The sequence below is a fragment of the Phalaenopsis equestris genome, unplaced genomic scaffold, assembly GCF_001263595.1.
Source record: "Phalaenopsis equestris unplaced genomic scaffold, ASM126359v1 Scaffold000105, whole genome shotgun sequence".
In the NCBI taxonomy this organism is placed as follows: domain Eukaryota; kingdom Viridiplantae; phylum Streptophyta; class Magnoliopsida; order Asparagales; family Orchidaceae; genus Phalaenopsis; species Phalaenopsis equestris.
Genome location: NW_018164547.1, coordinates 283,103 through 304,850, shown reverse-complemented (window position 1 = coordinate 304,850; position 21,748 = coordinate 283,103). Strand labels below are relative to the sequence as shown.

Genomic DNA, 21,748 nt, shown 5'->3' with positions numbered 1-21,748 from the left:
CACCTTGCTCTCGCGTGGAGGAGGAGCTCGGTTGGCTCTAGACCGAGAAAGGGAAAGGCCAGACACGCAAACGGGAGAAGGAAGGGAGGCAGGGCTCGGGTGCGTGAGTTTAGGGATTTAGGGCTTAAAGAGGAAAAGAAATATTTGGCTTATATAAATTAATATATATATATATATATATATATATATATATACTAATTCATAAGAAAGGGCTCGGGCGCGTGAGTTTAAGGATATTGGGCTTAAAGAGGAAAAGAAATATTTGGCTTATATAAATTAATATATATATATATATATATATATATTTATATACTAATTCATATGTGATTTATTCACGCGATGCGAAGTAATAAAATGAGTGTCCTACCTAGGTAAAATCGACGTTCCGGACGTGCTGGTGCAGTCCGTTTTGTCATCCCGGGTCGCTCGGATGACGTCGTCGACAATCGGGTCAAAAACGCATCAAAATTCAAATTTCACAAAATTTAGACCCGCGATCGATTGTTTCAAAAAGTTTATTCGAGTCTTCGACAGATAACGGTGCAAGCGATGTGAATTGTGGCGATCGGACGCGCCGATTCTCCGAATTGCAAGATTTGTGCTCGCGGGAGTGCGAATTGTGCAGAAGGCCACCCTAAGGCTCAAAAGGTCCTATAGGAATTCCTTTTGGGTTTCCTCATGTTGGTTTTACTCTTCTAAGTGCTAGAAGTCGATACCACACACGCGAAACTCCAAAAGGGTACAGAAGTGGGTTGGATTTCTAAAACGAGGCGGGTCCAATTTCTAAGGTTCTAAGATAGTCGAAGGGAGATCTCTAAGGCTAGATCCTAAACCCTAAGAGGAAGACTAGACCTCACTAAAAATGAGGTCAACAATCCATCAGACAACCTTGATTGGAGCTACCTTGGAAGTTTTGGCCGGATTGGAGTGATCCTGATCACGGACTTGCGGAACAATCACTTGATTTGTTTCATCCCGAAGCAGACAACAAATTGCAGCATATGAAAAAAATTGAGAAAAATGGCAGGCAAGAAATTGGATGAGTTGGATAAAAATTAGTATAAGTGATCCCCCAAATCTGATCTGGGATGGAAGAAAGGTTCGTTGCTGTTGACCTCATTTTCAATGAGGTCTTAGTCTCTTCCTCCTATAACTTATAATCTAGCTTTAGGAGTTTCTTACTGACCATCATAGTAGACTAGTAATGAAAGCCATCTCACTTAGAATTTCAAACCACTTCTTGATCCTTTTTTGTGAAGGCCTTGCATGAGTTGTCCCAAACACTCGATTCTTAGTTGCAAGGGCTAAGGACTAACATGTACATGACCCAAAATAAGTTTCTATAAGATCATGAGGTCTTAGGAATACCCCTTTCGACAATTCACACATTTGATGAACATAAACATCACAATTTACGTTGCTAAGGCTTACATACATCGTACCACCAAAATCATTTTTAAAAATGACCCGACACGAATTCAAAATTCGCAGAAAAATTAAATTTGACGCATTTTTAACACGATCATCGACAAATTTATCCGAATGTTCCCGGATGACGAAACGGATCACACAAGTGCATTCGGGACGTCGAATTTATTTAGAAAGGACACCCATATTGCTATAGTTTTGCACACGCGCAAGCTGCACGAAAATCAATGCGTATTAAATTTAATTAATGGAGGTGGGTTTAAGCTTAACCCGGGTTTGATTCGGGCTGAACACAGCTCAATTGTGTCAGGTCAAGCTGAACACAGTGGGTTTAAGTGCCTATACGTATGAACACTTAGCTTCAACATATATGTGCGGATTGTTCTCTGAATTCCAAGTGTATATGAATATAAGCATATCCGGTCCAACCCATATATGCAGATTTTTCTTTCAAATCTTGTGTTCGCATACTTAAACGTCTCACTGAAACACACATATACATGCAAATTTCTTAATTTTTGAGTATTTGCATATGTTATATTTGGATCCCAAATGAAAATTTGCTGATTTTCTTCAAATTCTTATATACTCACATGTGCAACATGTAATTCTGAAATATGCCAAATGGCTCTGCTTCTCATTCTGTTGTCTACATTTCGTATGACTGATTGTTTGAATTGAATTTAATGGATGCGGATGAGAGCTTTTGTGTTATTTGTAAAAATTGAAAACATTGGTTTAGTCGATTTTGCATGAAACAACAAATGATTGTCTGTGTTCTTCTTAGCTAAACTGCAACAATTTGATTCGGATATATTTATGTGATGACCTCATATTGATATAGTTATTGATAACATTTTTTTAGCCTTTTTATTATGTTCTATTAATTGCATGCATAAGACAGTTAGCGCATTCGTTCAATTATGATTATTTTTAAAAAAATTGACATACATACGACCCAATTCTTATGCGTTTTCATATGTAACACCTACTTTAATTCTTGCATTTGTGCCACTAAGATCTTTTATATCTTATCAAGGAAGCCATCATTTTAACTTTTACCAAGCAAGATACATGTTTCCATAATAGATAAGGTGACACACTTGTAGAAATTAAAGTTTGGATTTTAGATATGCAAATCCATAGGAATTGGGAAGTGTATGTAGTCTTTCTTATATTTATGTTGACGGTTGTTATTCATGACAATAGACTGATGTCGCATACTTTAATCTAACAAACGTGGAGTTTGAGATTTGAAGAACTCGGACTACTGTGTTGTGAAAGGTTTCATAGAAGTGTATCTTGTAATTCTCCATTTCTTTTTTTATATGCGCTTGGTGTGTTTCTTTGTGCATGCTTGCCTTAATCATTATGAGAATCTAACACCACCACCAACAACAACAACAACAACAATGCCTTGATCCCACTACGTGGGGTCGGCTACATGAATCCTTTTTCTCTATTGCGCTCTATTTAGTGTCATATTTTCATTTAGTTCTAGTAAATTAAGATCATTTTTTATACAATAAACCAAGTCTTCTTAGGTCGACCTCTGCATTTCTTAGCACAAGTCGAATCTAAAACATCTACTCTCCTAATTGGATCATCAGATGGTCGACGTTTGATGTGAACAAACCATCTAAGACGATTTTCTCTAATCTTGTCCGTCACAGGAGCTACACCAACCCTATCACGGATATATTCATTTCGCATTTTGTCTCTAAGTGTAAAGCCACTCATCCACCTAATCATTCTCATCTCGACAACACTTAACTTATTATTATGCTTCTCTTTTAAAGGCCAACATTCAGGTCCATAGAGCATTGTAGATCTCACCACCGTCTTATAAAATATTCCTTTCAGTCTAAGCGATACTTTTATATTACACAAAATGCCTGAAACATTCCTCCACTTCAACCAACCAACTTGAATTCTACTATTAACATCCCCATCTATATCACCATCGCTTTAAACAACAGACCCAAGATATCTAAATCGTTCACACCTTTTAATAATTTGATCATCCAAAGTCACACTTCTGTCATTAGAACTACTATTACTAAAATTACATTCCATGTATTCAGTTTTAGTTCTACTTAAATGAAGGCCTTTAGACTCCAATGTAGTCCTCCATAATTTAAGTTTTTCTTTGGTTTTTTCTCTCTTTTCATCCACGAGAAGGATATTATCAGCTAAAAACATACACCAAGGTACATCCTCCTGTAAATGCCCAGTAAAGACCATCCATAACTAAAACAAAAAGATATGGGCTTAAAGCTGATCCCTGATGTAATCCAACAGAAATAGGAAAATATTTGGTCAATCCTCTTTCAGTTTGAACACAAATAACAACTCTAGTATACATATCTTTAATGACATAAATATAAGTCATATCAACACCTTTCTTCTCAAGAACTCTCCAAAGGATATCTCTTGGGAACCTTATCGTAAGTTTTTTTCTAAATCAATAAAAATAATCCCAATCTTATCCCATTGAATCATACAATCAAGAGGAACTTCTCCATCAAACCTCTTAATAACCCAAAAACCAAATCTCTTAAACATTTCCACACTTCAATTGGTATATCATCAGGTCATACAGAAATTCCACCATTGGTTTTCTTTAAAGCCTCCTCAACATTTTTAAGAGTCCCTACACAGACATTAATGTGACGGTAAAAATGAGATGTTTTATTATTGTTCACGATATTAAGATCACTAAGGTCGATCGTATTTTCAGAAACTTCATTAAAAAGTTTACCAAAATAACTCACCCATCTATGTTGAATTTCTTCTAAGAAATGTACTTTTTGATTTTCATCTTTAATACACTTGAGTTAAATCTTTATTTTTCTTCTTTCTTTGTTTGGCTAGTTTATACATATATTTTTCACTCTCCTTAGTATCTAATCTATTTTAAAGATCAATAGAAACAAAATTTTTAGCGTCACAGATTGTTATTTTAGACTCCCTGCGGACCGTTTGATATTCTTACCAGTTCTCTAAGCTTTTACATTTAAACCAATTTTTATAACATAACTTCTTATTTTTTATATTTTCTTACAATTATTATTCAACCACAAACTATTTTTATTTATTAAAATTTTTTCTTTTAATTTTCCAAGCACATCTTTTGTTAATTGTTTAATAGCGTTTGTTACTTTATCCCACATAACATTTGTTTCTTCATGAACATTCCAAATTTTGAAATCTTGAATTTTACTTATAAAAATAATTTTATAAAAATTTACTTATAAAAATAATTTTATTTGTCTTTTAAGTTCCTCATCTAATTCTACGACGATGAGTGATAGTATTCTTTACTTTACAACTCTTCATCTTAAAATCTAGAACTAATAAACGATGTTGGGTACTTAAATTCTCACTTGGAATGACCTTACAATCTTTACAATCTCGACAATTTCTTCTTCTAATAAGAAAATAATTAATTTGTGTTTTATTAGATACACTCTTATAAGTGATAAGATACTCATCTCTTTTATGGAAAAATGTATTAGTAATAACAAAATCATACGCTAAAGCAAAATCTAAAATAACTCTACCTTCTTCATTAGCCCCTTAAAACCCCCAGCCACTATAAATATTTCTGAAATCTTCTACCACTCTACCGATATGTCCATTTAAATCTCTTATAATAAAAATTCTTTCTTCAAGAGGCATCATTTGTATTAAGTCTTCTAAGTCATTACAAAATTTATCTTTAGACCCTATATCTAAACCTACTTGAGGAGCATAAATACTTATAATATTAAAAATCTTAATATCAATGATAATCTTAAGGACTATAATTCTATAACCAACTCTATTAATTTTTGAAACATTGTCTTTCAAACTTTTATCAATAATTACATCTACACCATTTCTAGTGTAACTCTTACCAAAATACCAAAGTTTAAAATCTAAATTATCAATCTCTTTAGCCTTTTCTCCAACCCATTTGGTATCTTGAATACATAAGATATTAATTTTTCTATGAATCATAATATCAACTAATTCCATTAATTTACTATTGAGAGTATTTATATTCCAAGATCCTATCCTAATATTAGTTTCATGAACTACCTTCTTTACCCGCATTCGTTCGTAATGTGAGAAGCTTTGCTTATTTAACATTACATCCGGGCGCCGGAGTAGCGGCCCTTGCACACTTTTCACTGTGTTTAGGCTATACAACGCGCCGCTTCTAGGGGACGCACTATCACTTACACAATGATCAAAATGATTAATGTCATGATTTTTTCGACAAGTTTTACGCTGGCTATCGGCTACCTAACGCAACCCTTCACTTTTCACATCCGAGCTTGGGACCTGCAATGACAGTGTTAAAATTCTACTAAATTCTACTATACTTGGTTGCATCGTTGCAATGTTTGGTGGCTTTTAAAGTGCTGTTTGGGGAGCTTTAAAATTACTATTTTGGGCTTACATGAAAGCTATTTGGGAATTTTAAAAGTGCTGATTGGGGCATTTTAAAAGCTGTTTTGAGTTGTAGGGTACTGTTTGGTAGCTTTAAAAATGTTGTTTGGTGGTTTTAAAAGTGTTGTTTGGTAGATTTAAAATTGTTGTTTGGTGACTTTTAAAAGTGCTTTTTAAGGCTTCACAAAGTGCTGTTTGGGGACATTTAAAATTGATGCTTTAGGCTTACATGAGAGCTGTTTGGGAATTTTAAAATGTCTGTTTGGTGGCTTTAAAAGTGTTGTTTGGGGGGCTTATATGAGAGCTCTTTAGAAATTTTAAAATTGTTGTTTGGGGCATTTTAAGTGCTATTTAGAGTTGTAGGGTGCTGTAGGGTGCTTTAGAAGTATTGTTTGGAGTTGTTAAGTGCTGTTTGGAGTGTTGTAGGGTGCTTTAGAAGTGCCTTTTGGAGTTGTTACGTGCCATTTGGAGTTAAATGAGTGTTGTTTGGGGGAATTTTCCTACCGTTTTTAGAGCGGATTTTGGGGGGTTTTTTCCACATTCTTGTGAGCTGATTTCGAACCCTTTAAATACACGTTTTTTTTGGGTTCGTTTGGCGGCCTGTGGGCTGCACTTTTTGATTCAATTTCGTGGATTTTGTGCTGCACTTTTTTGAGTATATTTGGTGACTTTTGGACTTTAATTTTTTTTCTGCCGAGTTGAACTTTTGGGCTGATCAAGATAACTTTGAAATATGTTTAATTACCCTTCTCGGTGTCGATTTAACTGCAATTTCTAAAAGAATTTAAATACTTTTAGGCCGATGCTTTTGCTGTTTTCTTCCTTGGCTTTGTTAGTTTTGGAAGTGGGCCGACTGTCTCCTTTCTTTTGTTTTATTTCTCTTGTTAAATGACTAAGTTAAAAATGAGAATTTTTGGTTTAATTATTTGAAAAACACTTAAAGATATTTGATGATTAGTTGAAAAACACTTAATTCAAGGTAAAACACCTTAAATCACTTCAAACTCAAGTTAAAGTGTAGACTTCCTAAATTTTATAAGCACACTCTAGGTGGGATTTCATTTACCTAATTTTTAAATGAATGATGAAATTAAACACTTGATCTTAATTCACAAATTTATTAAAACACTAAATATGAGGATACACTAAGATGTGGTTCATGACTTCCTTAATTAAATCAAATATTAAAATTCTCGCCATGACTTAGCCTAAAGTGAAACCCAATGCTCTGAGATTCGAGCTTGAACATTACACTCAAATCCTCCTGGCAATTGGGGACATTCCTAATGTAATGTCACCACATATAAATCACCAACTCCTGGTCCTTTATACGTGACATCGTGTTTTGTTTTACTCATTCGTGTTTTTTTTCTATGACTTGTTTAGATTTTATTATACTGGATTTTTTAGTAATTTATATAAGTTTCCTGCACTTTACTGTTCTTTTTACTGCATTATTTACTTTACAAAATTTGCAACACCCCTAGGGTAGAAAATGATGGGACACTCGATTAGGAGGTACACCGCAACAAACCATTGACTGAATCGTTGCCTGTACTCTTTAAACCCGGAACTCGAAGCTGTTACGACATGAAACTTGGAGCAAACTTTGTGGGTAGCACTACGAGGAGCATGAAGCTAACAATAAACGAAAGTGATCGTCATTCTACAACAGCAAGACAAGTCTGCACCAACTAAACATTCCTATTAATATTAACCCATAAGACTTCTAGGTGGCTCACTCAGCTCGACGAACACCCTATTTTAAGCTACTGTGCAATCGTGTTGTGCAGCTTTAGTCCTGACTTGCCTTAAGTTTCGAGGTTGTCATTTGGTGCGACGTAAACCCTCCTATATTTGCGGTCGTTTCGAGGTTGTCGTTTGGTTCGACGTAAACCCTCCTATATTTATGGGCTATTTGCATAATCGAGTATTATGCAAGTGCAAGTCTAAAATAATAAAATTAGCAGGATTGAACAAATTAAAAATGTCGTCTCCAAAACGCAACCACACAGTAGGATAGTTTGAGAAGTCACTGAGGGCTTTTCTCATGATTTGTTTCCTTCTTTCAAACTCCTAAAATAATAGCATTTATTTGGTCCTTTTCCACTTAATTTTCCGCGTTTTACCGTGAAATCCTAAACCTTGAATTCTTGAAGACTAGTACCACTGATCATTATCGAGAGTTTTCTCAAGTGACGTCGGTCATTTGAAATATAATTAACTATAAGGATTTGCTTTTATAGAGAACTTCGAACCCAGGTAAAATAAACCCTCAGCGACTCCTCAAACTATCATACTGTGTGATTGTATTTTGGAAACGATATTATTTAATTGTTCAATCCTGTCAATTTTATTATTTAAAACTTACACTTGCATAAACCGATTATGTAAATATCCCGCGGAGATAGGAGGGTTTACGTCATATTAAACAATAACCTCGAAACTTACGGCGAGTCAGGACTTGAGCTGTATAACACGGTTGAACAAGAGCCTAAAAGAGAGTGTCAGGATTTTCGTCGCGCTGGACGAGCCACCTCGAAGTCATATTGGTTGTTATTACTAGGAATATTTAGCTGGTGCAGACTTGTCTTACTGTTGTAGAATGACGACCACTTCCGCTTGTTGCTAGCTCCATGCTCCTCGTTGTGCTACACATGAAGTTTGCCCCGAGCTCCATGTCATAATAGCTTTGAGTTCCGGGTTTAAAGAGTACAGACAATGGTTCAGTCAATGACCTGTCGTGGTGTATCTTTTAACCGGGTGTTTTATGGTTCTCTGCCCTACAAGTTTTGCAAATTTTATGAATTAAATAATACAGTAAAGAGAATAGTAGTACAAGAAACTTAGATAAATTGCTAAAAAATTTGGTATAAGAAAAACTAAACAAATCATAGAAAAAGAATACGAATGAGCAAAACAAAACACGATGTCACGTGTAAAGGACTAGGAGTTGGTGATTTTTATGTGACATTAGGAATGTCGCCAATTGCTAGCAGGATTTAAGTGTAGTGTTCAAGCTCGATTCCTGGAGCATTTAGTTTTATTGTAGGTTAAGTCATGAAGGTAATTTCACTATTTGATTTAATTAAGGAAGTCATGAACCACATCTTGGTATATCGTCATGTTTAGTGTTTTAATCGATTTGTGAATTAAGATCAAGTGCTTAGTTTCATCATTTATTTAAAAATTAGGTAGATAAACTTCCACTTATGGTGTTCTTATAAAATTTAGAAAGTCTACACTTTAACTTAAACTTGAAGTGTTTTAAGGTGTTTTACCCTAAATTAAGTGTTTTCTAACTAAACCTCAAATATATTTAAGTTTTTTCCAAATAATTAAATCAGAAATTTTCATTTTTAACTTAACCATTTATGATGAGAAATAAAATAAAAGAAAGGAGAAAGCCGATCTACTTCCAAAACTAACAAAGCTAAGGGAGGAAAAACAAGTGAATCAGTCTAAAAACGTTTTTATTCATTTAACAATTGTAGTTAAATCAACCCGAAGAAGAGTGCTTAAATCTATTCCAAGGCTGTTCTGATTGGCGTAAAAGTTCTTCAACTCAGCAGAAAAAAATGAAGTAAAAAAACCACCCTATAGATTCAAAAAAGTACAACCCAAAAGCCACGAAATGGAATAAAAAAGTGCAGCCCATAGGTCGCCAAACAGACCCAAAAAACGTGCATTTAAAGAGTTCAAAATCAACAAACAAGAATGTGGACAAAGCCCTCCAAAATCCGCTATGAAAATAGTAGGAAAAACCCACAAACAAAACTCATATAACTCCTAACAACACTTAACAACTCCAAAAAACACTTCTACAACTCCAAACGTCACTTAACAACTCCAAACATCACTTCTAAAACACCCTACAACACTTTTAAAACCACCAAACAACTCTTTTAAAATTCCCAAACAACTCTAATGTAAGTCCAAAACATCAATTTTAAATGTCCCCAAATAGCACTTTGTGAAGCCTCAAACAACATTTTTAAAAGCAACCAAACAATACTTTAAAAGCAACAAAACTAAACTTTTAAAGCTACCAAACAATACTTTTAAAGCCATCAAACAACATTTTTAAAGCCACAAACTACACCATACAACTTCCCAAAAGCACTTAAAATGCCCCGCACAACAATTTTAAAATTCCCAAATATCTCTCATGTAAGCCCAAAATATAATTTTAAAGCTCCTCAAACAACACTTTAAAAGCCACCAAACATCGCAAAGCCGCAGCCAAATATTGTAGAATTTAGTGAATCTTAGATCCTCTTAATGATTAAGACAAACATGCACAAAAAAAAAAAAAAAACACACCAAGCACATTTAAAAAAAAGAAATGAAGAATTACAATGTACACTTTTATGAAACCTTTCACAACACAATAGTTCGAGCTATTCCAATCCCAAATTTCACAGAATAATTATATTAAAGTATATGACATCAGTCGATTGTCATGCATAATAACCGTCAACATAATTATAAGAAAAATTACATACATACCACTCAATTTCTGTGGATTTAAATACCAAAAATCCAAACTTTAATTTTTATATACGTGCCACCTTATCTATCATGGAAACATGCATCTTGCTTGGTAAAAGTTAAAATAACGGTGTCTTTGATAAGATATAAAAGATTTGAGTTGCACAAATGCAAGAATTAAGTAGGTGTTACATATGTAAATGCATAAGAATTGGGTGAAATGTATGTAAATTTTCTGAAAAATAACCATAATTGAACGGATGCGCTAACTGTTCTATGCAAGCAATTAAAATAAAAAGGCTAGAAAAATGTTACCAATGACTATATCGATATGTGGCCATCACATAAATATATCCGAATAAATTTGCTGCAGTTTAGCTAAGAAGAAAACAATTAATCATTTGTTGTTTTATGCAAAATCGACTCAACCAATGTTCCCAATTTTTTCAAATAACACATAAAAACTCTCATTCATATCTATTAAATTCATTTCAAACAAGCAGTCATACGAAATGTAGACCACAAAATGAGAAGCAGTGGCATGTGACATATTTCAGAATTACGTGTTACACATGCGAGTATATAAGAATTTGAAGAAAATCAGTAAATTTTCATTTGGGATCCAAATATAACATATGCAAATACTTAAGGATTAAGAAATTTGCATGTATATGTGTGTTTAAATGAGACATTTAAGTATGTGAACACATAAGATTTGAAAGAAAAATCTGCATATATGGGGTGGAATGGATGTGCTTAGATTCATAAACACTTGAAATTTTGTGGGCAATCCGCTCATATATGTTGAAGCTAAGTGTTCATACGTATAGACACTTATAATTTAAGAAAATCAGCAACACATATTCTGAAATTTGTGTTAGGACAACCCAAACAATCGGAGGAATTTCTTACGATTTCAGATGATCAGAGAAAGGAAAGGCTTCTCGTGACTCACGATAGATTGAGGAGGAAGGTGTGCGGTTGTCGCCGGTGAGGGAGGCCGTCGGTGCCAGAAGATCGAGGGTTCCAGACGAATGAGTTTGTGAGGGGAGGAGAGGAAGGAGGGGTTAGTTCTCTCGTTATGGAAATTTATCAATATGTGATCTTAAAATGAAATGCATTTTTTTACCATTTATTTGAAAATAAAAAATTCTATGCTAGAAGAATAAAACATTCTTTTAATTGTACAATAATAACATTAGCAGTATTCAACGTGCGCATGGTAAAATGTAGTACTCGTTATATCAAACTTGAAGAACAATAAATTTTGCTAGAATATAAAATTATAGTCACTTACCTCAACCTCAGAAAATTTTTGTTATCACGTAATCCTTAATCTCCAGCCCCTTTATTTTAATGTATATAATAAAATATATAATTATATATAGAGCATTCACATTGATGAACTTAAAAATTTTATATTTGAATTGTATTTCTCTTTTAAATTTAATTATATATAATTCTTTATTCATGAAGGCATAAAATCTTGCTTTTTCATTGTATTAATTTATTCAACCAATATTTATTTATTCTACCAAATTTGTGAAAGACAAAATTATAATCCTACCATAAAATTTTAGATTTTATCAACTTAAATTATAAATTTCTAATTAGATACATTCTTTTTTCCTCTCCATGTAGGGTAAAATACTATTTATTCCTCTTGATTTTCTCTTCCCTTACATTGTCAGAAGTCCCGACCAAATTTTACTTGCACGTTAAAGAATGGATCTCGGCTTTACAGATTTGTAGTTAATAATTTAGGTCAAACTTTTTCCTATTGTTTGAAAGAACACATTTGATTTAGAAGAAAAATAAAGAACAAGGAGTCCAACTGCTCTTGATTTCTCTCTTCTTAACTTTTTCTCTAGCTTGCTTTCTTTCCTGATGTGGTCCGCTTGTTGATCCCTTCACATGCAGGTCGCCTATCACTTCTTGCACATGCAGCTCGTCTTATTGTTCTCTGCTCACTTTGCTCTCCTTGTTCTGCGCGCCTGCCCCTTTACGCCGGTTCTCACTCTCTATGATGATTGCCTCCCTCGCCGTTTTTTCTTTTAATAGTGGAATTGACTTGTGTCTGTTTGGTTGAACAAACACTTACCGATTTAGTTATATACATATAACCACTTTTACACGATAGTCAGACTTTGAATCTACATTTGAACAAGAGTCCACACTTACATTAGCATATATTTTTGGATCTTTTTTGAAAATTTAAAGAAGAGTCAAAGCCCAATTTGAATTTTAATGTGGACCTAAATTTATATCTCCATTAGAATCTGAATTTGCAATGCAAATTGAACTTATAAAGTTGTATCCGAGCCAAAATTAGAACTTGAATCTAATATTGGCTGTGAATTTTAACTCTCAATAAATGTTATATCTATTTTTGAATGTGAACCTGAACTTTTTATAAAAGTTCTAAGTTCTAAACTGGGACTTCTAACAGAAATTGAATCCATTTTTGACTATGAATATGAGCCAATCATGCTTGCTATAAGTAATAACTCAGCCAAGCAAATTGACACTGTTAAATTTGAACATGAAAATGAATGGATCGTGCTTGCAAAATTTAATAATTCAATTAAACAAGTTAATTTAATTTATGTTGAAGCTTCTAATGAACTGAATTTTATGTGGCAAATTAAACTTAATTGTTGCATTTGTTTTTGACTCCTTAGTTTCGAATCCTAACAGAGAAACTGATGTAATGCAAGGCTATATGGACTAGTGATTAATTTTAGTCTTTTAATGTATATATCTATCTATCTATCTATATATATATATATATATATATAGATACATAGATATAAATATATATAGAGACACACACACACACACACACAGATATATATATATATATATATATATATATATAGAAAACCCAAAAAGGCTAATATATTAACTAGAAAGAAAGATACAGATACAAAGTGTGGGAGGATCCAAACATGACACATTGCCCACACAAAAATCACAAATGGTTCTAAAACTAGAAAATACAGAAAAATACATTAAATGTTTAAAGAAAAAGCCTAAAAGTGCGTAAATACAAAATATCTGGTGGCAAGAGAGCGATCCAATTTGGTCTTGCCTCTGCCCCTAGTTCTAGGGAAGGAGCAAGCTAATAAGTTGGTAAGATGATTGCCATTGACAGTAGTAACCAATGTATCATCCGATATGTTCCTGAGCTGAAGTCGGCCTCCATTCTTCTTCTTCCTCCTGGAATAGACCTGCCATTCCTCATTCGAAGATTGACTCACCTAATCTTGGTCTAAAGTGTGCTGGAGATGTGTAGGTTGTTGAACATTAGAAACAACTACATGTTGCACTGACTGATTTGTTATTAGAGCAAAGGAACATTCTCGTGTGTTTTGGCATGTAAGTGAACCTTCTTCAATAACAGTAGGTGGTATAAGCACAACTGGATCTGTAGCTGTAGTATGGTGTTCTTCGTCAGGAACTGCAGTGTTGGAAAGAAGATCGAGTTACATCTTCTCAACAAGGATGATAGGTGGCTGATCTTTAATGATATTCGACCTTAGATGAGGATGCAAACGATAACAAATAGTAGAACTGTGGCCAAATATACTGCAATGAGAGTAATAAGGAGGGTGTGGTTCTATTTCAACATTTTGCCAATACCCGTTGTGAGTGGTTCCAATCCATATCTCATTCGGAGTTGGTTGAGTGATATCCATTTCAACTAACACACAAGCCACAAAGGGTCTGGTGATGCCAAGCGTAGGACTATCAACCTTGAGAGACTTACCGTAAGCAGTTGCTAAGGAGTAGGGAAATTCCAAATTAAACAGAGTAATTTTAACCCCGGAAACTTTATCCAAACTGGAATGATAGGGGACTCCGCTTTTGGATCAAAACAAATAGTCCACTTTAGAATTTTCATATAATGATTATCAATCTTGATAACTTTTCGAGAAAAAGTGCGAGTATAATTAGCATCGTGATACAACTGAATCAGTATGTGTCGACCGTCAAGTAAACCAATATTCCAACTTCCCAACAACTTTATAACATCAAATTCTTTTAGAACAATATCAAGTTTTGGGTGACCATAAATAAATTTTCCCACTAGAGCAAAACTCCACAAAAATGCGAGAGTATAGGTTTTAACCTCTGTGAGAATAAGAGCAGACTTCCCATTTTTTCCCTAATTTTTTAATGAAGGTGTGATTGCCGCTACCTTCAAGTGCCTCGTGAAATGATTATGGAACATTGCAGGATTTACCTATACGAAAACCAGTTTCTGATTCTGAAATAGGAGCACAGGTAGGAATAAGAAAGTTGCCGACAAGTACAGTGGCATAGGAACGAATCGTCGATACCATTTTCAGAGCAGCTAGGCGAGCCGCTGGAAATAGGAGAGCAAATTTCGGAGCTGCTTCTGTACCCTAGACGCTAGCCGTTTGCGAGCGTCGTCAGGAGTACGAGATCTAGACTTCGGAGCTGCTTCTGTACCCTAGACGCGAGCCGTCGACTGCGGGGAGACGCGAGCGTCGAGCCGTCGACTGTGTCGTCGAGAGCTGCGAGAGTCGTCAAGAGTACGAGATCGTTAAGATGCTTCTGTACCCTAGACGCGAGCCGTCGACTGTGTCGTCGAGTACGAAAGTTGCGAGCGTCGTCGAGAGGGACGTCTGCGAGAGCGTGAAAAACATATGTATGTTTATTATATATATATTAAAAATTAGGCTTGGTTAAATTAAAATCAAACTAAGAAGCCCAAATTTATTATGGTTTGGTTCTATCTATTGTTTGGTTTGCTCGATTTTTCTTATAATTTAGTTTTGTTCAGTTGGCTTAACTAATCTGTCAACCAATTTATCTGAACTGATCAAATGCACACCTCTAGTTAGTTCATCTATTAAGGCATGCCATATTTATTTGGTTTACGTATTTCTTTTCATTTGCTTTAGCATTTCATTATATAGAATTAAGTTATAAATCATTATTCTCATTAATTGTTCGCACAATTTTATTTGATTTGCTTGAAAATATTTATACAATTAATATTGAATATGGTAATTAGAAGTCTACTGGTATGTGATTGTGATGTGAGTGGAATTTACTTTAGATGATAGGGTAGTTGTGTGTCTAAATCTTGAAAGGCTTCCTACTGGGATTTTTAATAAATCTTTCTCAAGAAAAAATAGTTTTATAATTCATACAAAATATTGAGATAAACACTGGAAAGTGAAAATTTCAGAAAGTTTTAGCTGTGTTTCAAGCTTCAATTTATGTACTCTGACTTTGTTAGTTCATGGACCATTGTTAGTACTGTGGGTTCCTCTCTTTCCTTCTCCTTATTGTGAATTAATGAAGCTACTAATTATGTCGAAAAAGTTAACCTATATGCAAGGATTATGTCACTTCTAATAATGGGTATGTTTCTAGCTGTTTGCATCTGCTGTTTTAACATCAAATACAAATAGCAAAGCATTTTGAGTCAATTCTTGTTTTTTAGTCAATATCAAGCTTCTTTTCCTTGGGAAAATTGGTTTTGAAGTAGAAAATTGTTCTTCAACTGAGTTTTAGGGATTTTGGGTTGAAATATTAAATCGTCGTGGATAAATTTTTTAGGGTTTTTTTTAGAATAGATTTTGTATATTATTTATACAAAACATTTCTTTCAGTCACTCTTTATGATTGGACCCATTGTGATCACACTTAAAACAGTTTTTCTTTTTTTTTAATAATTCCTTTATATTAGGCATTGGAAAAAAAAAGGATCATATGGTTTTTGCATGCTCTTTTTTACATTATCATCATTTCCTATTAGTTCCTAATCTTTTCATATATTTTTTTTTATAGCCTTCTAACGTTTGTATGATATTTTGCTTTCTTCATGTTGATCTTAATTCTTACTTTTGAAACTTCGTGACTGTTTAAGCTTCATTTGGATTCACATGATTTGATGCTTTAGCCAATGTCTTCAGAGTAAATCAATTTCATTGTTGCAAGCAATAAAATGCTGCCTAAGCACTGCAGTTCTATGCATAGGTTAGTCTCTAGAACAGTGCAGCGCTCTAAAAATTATATAAAATAATTATCATGCATATTGGTTTGTCTTACTCTTCTGGGTTTTCTTTGCAGGGTTTACTTTGTTGGTCGACTCGATATTTTGGCAGAGAATATTGTGGCCTGAACTGGAAGTTTTCTGGTTCAACTCCATCTTGAATAGGAGTTCAGAGTGGGGTGTATCCTTTACTTTGATATGATAGAGTTCATAAGCTTCCATAGCAAGCCAAATCACAGTAACTTTTTGTAAAGTTGAACCTATATGCGTAGGTCACATTCTGTTGCTATTTTGTGCATTTGTTTTCTTTGACATTCATTATTCATTTTAAATTTCTAGTTTCTATGCTATACGCTCATATTTTTTTAGGTTTGTTGTTTTGCAATTTTGGTAGGTTTATAAGAGTTGGACATTGTAAGCCTGTGTGATTAGTAACTATTTTTTTTACGTGGAATCTTAAATTGCTTTATTTAGCTATTGTGATGTGGGGCGGAACAGAAAAAGACTGACGCGCCATCCATCCTGCATTCAGGATTACCCACGACAGAAGCAACGACCCACTGCTTGCCTGGGCTGAACTGCTCCAGGTTTTCCTTCCGAGGAATGGGCCGGTCGTCCTAGGCCACTCTTAGTTATCTTATTATTATATATTTATTTACAAAGGAATCTAGGGTTAGGTTTTGGCACTAGTTTGTTTAGGACAGTCGTCAACATTCATTTCTACTTTTGAGGGCTGTATCTAAGGGTTCGAGTGGTGCTTTATTTATATCTCTTTCGTGAAATGGTGATTATCTTCTTAATCCTCTTCTTCATCATATCCACATTGCTCCTGACTGCTCCGTCCTTGCTGCAGCCGCCCATGACAACTACTATTGCTATTTTTCTCTGTAGTTCCCCGCTTTCAGCCGCCTCCCTAGCTGAAATATTGTGCTAAAATGCAACTACGTACCCAAACCTTATTGAATGCATTTTCATGCCTGGACGCGAATCTTCATCACTGTCAGAAACAATAACTTTTGGACCACCGTGTAATCTCATAATTTTTTTAACATACAGTCTGTTCAACATTTCAACTGAATATGTTTGGTTGATTGATAATAAATGAGCTGACTTTGTTAATCTATGAATAATGACCCAAATACTGTCACAACCTGCTTTGATATGGAAAATTTCATAACAAAATTCATAGCAATTTCTTCTCATTTTCATTTCGATACAGGCAATATGATTGTAGTTATTCGCTGGGTCCTTGATGCTCAACCTTTTTAATTTGACAAAGCTTGACATTTAGTCATATTTAATATTGTCTTTCTTTATACATGACCATCAGAACATCAACTTCAAATCTTTGTACATTTTAAAGCTGCTTGTATGAACTTTACAACCTAAATGATGAGCATTATGTAGGATTTCATGTTTCAAATCAGAATCAACAGATACCCATATCTAAAATTTGTTTTTGATAACACAATTTTCATCAATAGTCATATTCAAACTCTTTTCTGATTGACATTGCTCCAGACGTTTTATTTATTCACTGGTAAATTTTTGAGTTGCCATGATTCTATCTATCAGAGTTGGTTGTACTGTCAGCTGATGTAAATACCCACTATCTTTTGGTCTTCTAACTTCCAATTGCAAAACATGAATTTCTTTAATCAATTCTAGCTTTCGAGTAATAATCCAACTTGCACTATATGTGGATTTATGACTCAAAGCATCAACAACTACATTTGCCCGACAAGGAGAATACTATATATTTAGATTGTAATCCTTTATAAGCTCTAGCCATCTTCTCTGTCTTAGATTCAGTTCTTTTTGTGTGAAATGTATTTTAAACTGATGATTGCTAAAGACTTCTCACTTCACACCATACAAGTAATATCTCTAAATCCGGGAGCAAATACGACATCACCTAACTCCAGATCATTTGTCGGATAATTCTTCTCACGTGGTTTCAAATGTCTGGATACATAGCCTATCATTTTTTTATTTTGCATTAAAATGCAACCCAAGTCTCGCAATGATGTATCACTATAAATTTGAAGTTTTTCTACACCTCATAGAACAATTAATATTGGAGCAACAGATGTTTCCTTAATTTTTGAAAATTGTGCTCACATTCTTCAGTCCACTCAAACTGAACGTTTTTTACTCGTCAGCTTTGACAACTGCATTGCTATTTGTGAAAATCCTTTAACAAATGTTCTATAATATCTCGTTAAACCAAGAAAACTGCATTCCTAAAAAAATTAATAAAAAACTGTATACCTCCGTAACACTTTGGAATAGTTCATTCCGTTATTACTTTCACTTTCTGAGGGTACACTGAGATTCCCTATCCATAATATTATCTCTTGAATGCAATGCCTTGCTAGAATTAATATGTTCTATTATCTCTTGATTCCCTGTCCATAATATTATTTCTTGATCTCATATCAATTTGGGAAATATCTTACGCCGTCTAACTGATCAAATGGATCATCGTTCCTTTGCAGCGGATATTTTTTTCTTGATCGTCACTTTGTTCAGCTCTTTATAATCGATGTACATACATATCGATTCGTTTTTTTTTTTGAGAAAATTACTAGAATAGTCTAAGGTGAATTGTTTGGTTTGATAAAACCCTTATCTATCAGTTCTTATAATTGATATTTTAATTTTTGTAATTCTTTCGGTGTCATCCTTTAAGGAGATTTAAAAATTACAAACATTTCTGGCTGCACATAAATGCCAAACTGAACTTTCTGCTATGGTGGTGGCCCTAACGATTTTCAGGAAATATATCAGGAAATTATGCAACAATTGAAATATTCTTTAATTCCAACATGTCCTTATTTAACGCTCCCACTTTGGCAGGAAACACCATTTCACCATTTCACAAACAATTTCCAATTTTCATTGCACTAATTGGAGAATGTTGTGCATTTCAATCACATAAGATGATGAACGGATTTTCACTCAGTAAATTGAGTTTTACTCTCCTTTCAAGCATTCAATCGTAGAAAAATTCATTACTAACTAGTTCGTCCCAAATATGACATCAAAATTCTGAATTGATATTATAATAAACTCCGCTTGTAGCTTTTTATCTTAAATGTTAACATATACGAAACATTTTCTATTTGCTGAAAAAGTACTTCCCAAAGGCATAATAACACAACACAGGAGTAAAGTGCATAATATCAACAATAAACTAGCAACAAATGTTTCAGAATTGAAAAAATACGATACACTTGAATCGAATAAAATAGTGTCACACTGATTTAAAATTCGAAGCGTTCTTGTAACCTTTTATTTAGATTCTTTAGCTTTTTGAGAGGTAATTGCAAAAACTATGGCCTTCACTTGCTGCTCATTTTCGTGTTCTAAAGTTTCACCATTTGCTTGCACTAAAGGCTTTCCTGCCCTTGAATTGTGTGCGATCTGTTGTCTCTTTTCTTTTCCCGCAAACAGCTCAATTGAAGATGTGTTGACTGTCCACATCCGTAACATTTCCTGAACCCATCAAGTCTAGCCAAAATGCTTTGTTTCACATTTTTCTTAAACTGGTCTTTCTGACTATAGTTGCTTCTATTTACCTCTTTATCTAATTTTCTTGCTTTGGAAGTATTCTCCCTTGCTAAAATCTTTCGTTTGCTTGACCGAGGATGTCACTGTTAACTAAAGAAAATCAATTTGTTTTTCATTCTTTTGACCCTTTCAAGAAATTACTGATTTCAAACGACACCAACGCTGATCTCAACTGATCTTTGAGACCACATATAGATTTGTGATATTTTTCTTTCTAGGTAATGACATAATGATGTGCATATATAGAAAGAGATATAAGTTTTGCCTCATATTGCTTAACCGATCAGATTTGAAAAATTTATCTTGTAATGTAGTTTGGCTGAATGTTGAAAGAACCAATCCTTGTAAGCTCTGACAAATCCATCTTACTGAATCTGTGGATGCGGTGTCAGTTGAAATCTCTTTTTATGTTGTGTTTGTCACCACCTCTCTGTCTCGTCTTCTAACATGAAAGTGGTTAGCACAACTTTTCTATTTTCTTAGACAAATCATGTCATTCAGAATTTTCGTGATCTTCAATAGTCAGTCTTCGCATCTGTAAGCTCATTAGCACCCTTGAATGCAGGTGGTTTGAATATCTGAATTTTCTTCAAGCCGATCATATTTTGTCCCGAGTTTAGATCTGGGGTCTGTATTAGCGAATGGTCTTTCAATAACAACCATTTTATCAACCACTTTGGATATCAACTAAATAATGCTTTGTAACCTAATGGCTCTAGCATCCTCATTTGCTCCGTTCTAATTATTATTTTTGTTCAAGACATTTCTAGTTTGTATTTCTTGCTCTGTAAGTGGCCTAGGAGACTAAACCTTAGTACTTTCTGATTCTTTTCAGGAATATTCATCTATATTGACACAATTTATTATTCAATTGCAATTTATCATAAGATAATTATGCCGTGATTGCATGATGCTTTAAGTCATATACATTTTCCACCCCAAATCCATCAACCTGTAACATTGTATAAATCAGTTCATAGTTGACCTCATTCTTAATTCATTTAAATCCAATATGCTTTCATCATTCTTTTCATCTAATAACCTTGCTCTAATATTATTGCTGTCACACCCCAACTGCCCCTTTTTATAGGGTCAATCACGGTGTGACAGAGGTAGGTGACCCAGTCAAACTAAATTCTTATTAGCACTTGTTCTGACTTGCATAATCAGGAATTAGTGGTGATGAACTAGTCTCATTAACCCCGTATAAATCAGTTCATAATTGATCTCATTCTTAATTCATTTAAATCCAACATGCTTTCATCATTCTTTTCATCTAGTAACCTTGCTCTAATATTATTGCTGTCACACCCCAATTGCCCTTTTTATAGGGTCAATCACGGTGTGACAGAGGTAGGTGACCTAGTCAGACTAAATTCTTATTAGCACTTGTTCTGACTTGCATAATCAGGAATTAGTGGTGATGAACTAGTCTCATTAAACTGCCTCAAACATACATATATTTTATTTCATAATTCATCCATATTTATATATTCAGAAGTGTGAAAATAATATCATCAGAACGTGTATACAAAATTGCTAAACCCAAAATAACAAAAGTATATACCTAAAATTTTGTACAAGCTTTCAAAACTATAATGTAAAAGCTGTACAAGTCACATCAAACTACTCACTCTAGTACTCTTTATCCCTTCCTGAAGTCAACAACGTAAAATGAGCAACAACATGCTCAGATAAATAATCAAAATTAAAATAAGATTTTATAGACGAGAAGGCAATAACATGCATGATCATAAGTAACTCATGTACATGCCCACAACACATATC

At 34.0% G+C, this 21,748-nt stretch overlaps 1 protein-coding gene across 6 annotated transcripts in view; it reads left to right on the top strand.

The window, feature by feature from the left end:
* Positions 1 to 21,748, top strand: part of LOC110020637 (dol-P-Man:Man(7)GlcNAc(2)-PP-Dol alpha-1,6-mannosyltransferase) — a 106,268-nt gene that overhangs the window by 24,652 nt on the left and 59,868 nt on the right. For all 6 annotated transcript variants that reach the window (XM_020718806.1, XM_020718804.1, XM_020718802.1 and 3 more), the window contains 2 exons: positions 16,308 to 16,371; positions 16,465 to 16,568. In XM_020718806.1, the coding sequence (XP_020574465.1) occupies positions 16,308 to 16,371; positions 16,465 to 16,568 (168 nt within the window). The remainder of the gene's footprint in view (positions 1 to 16,307; positions 16,372 to 16,464; positions 16,569 to 21,748) is intronic.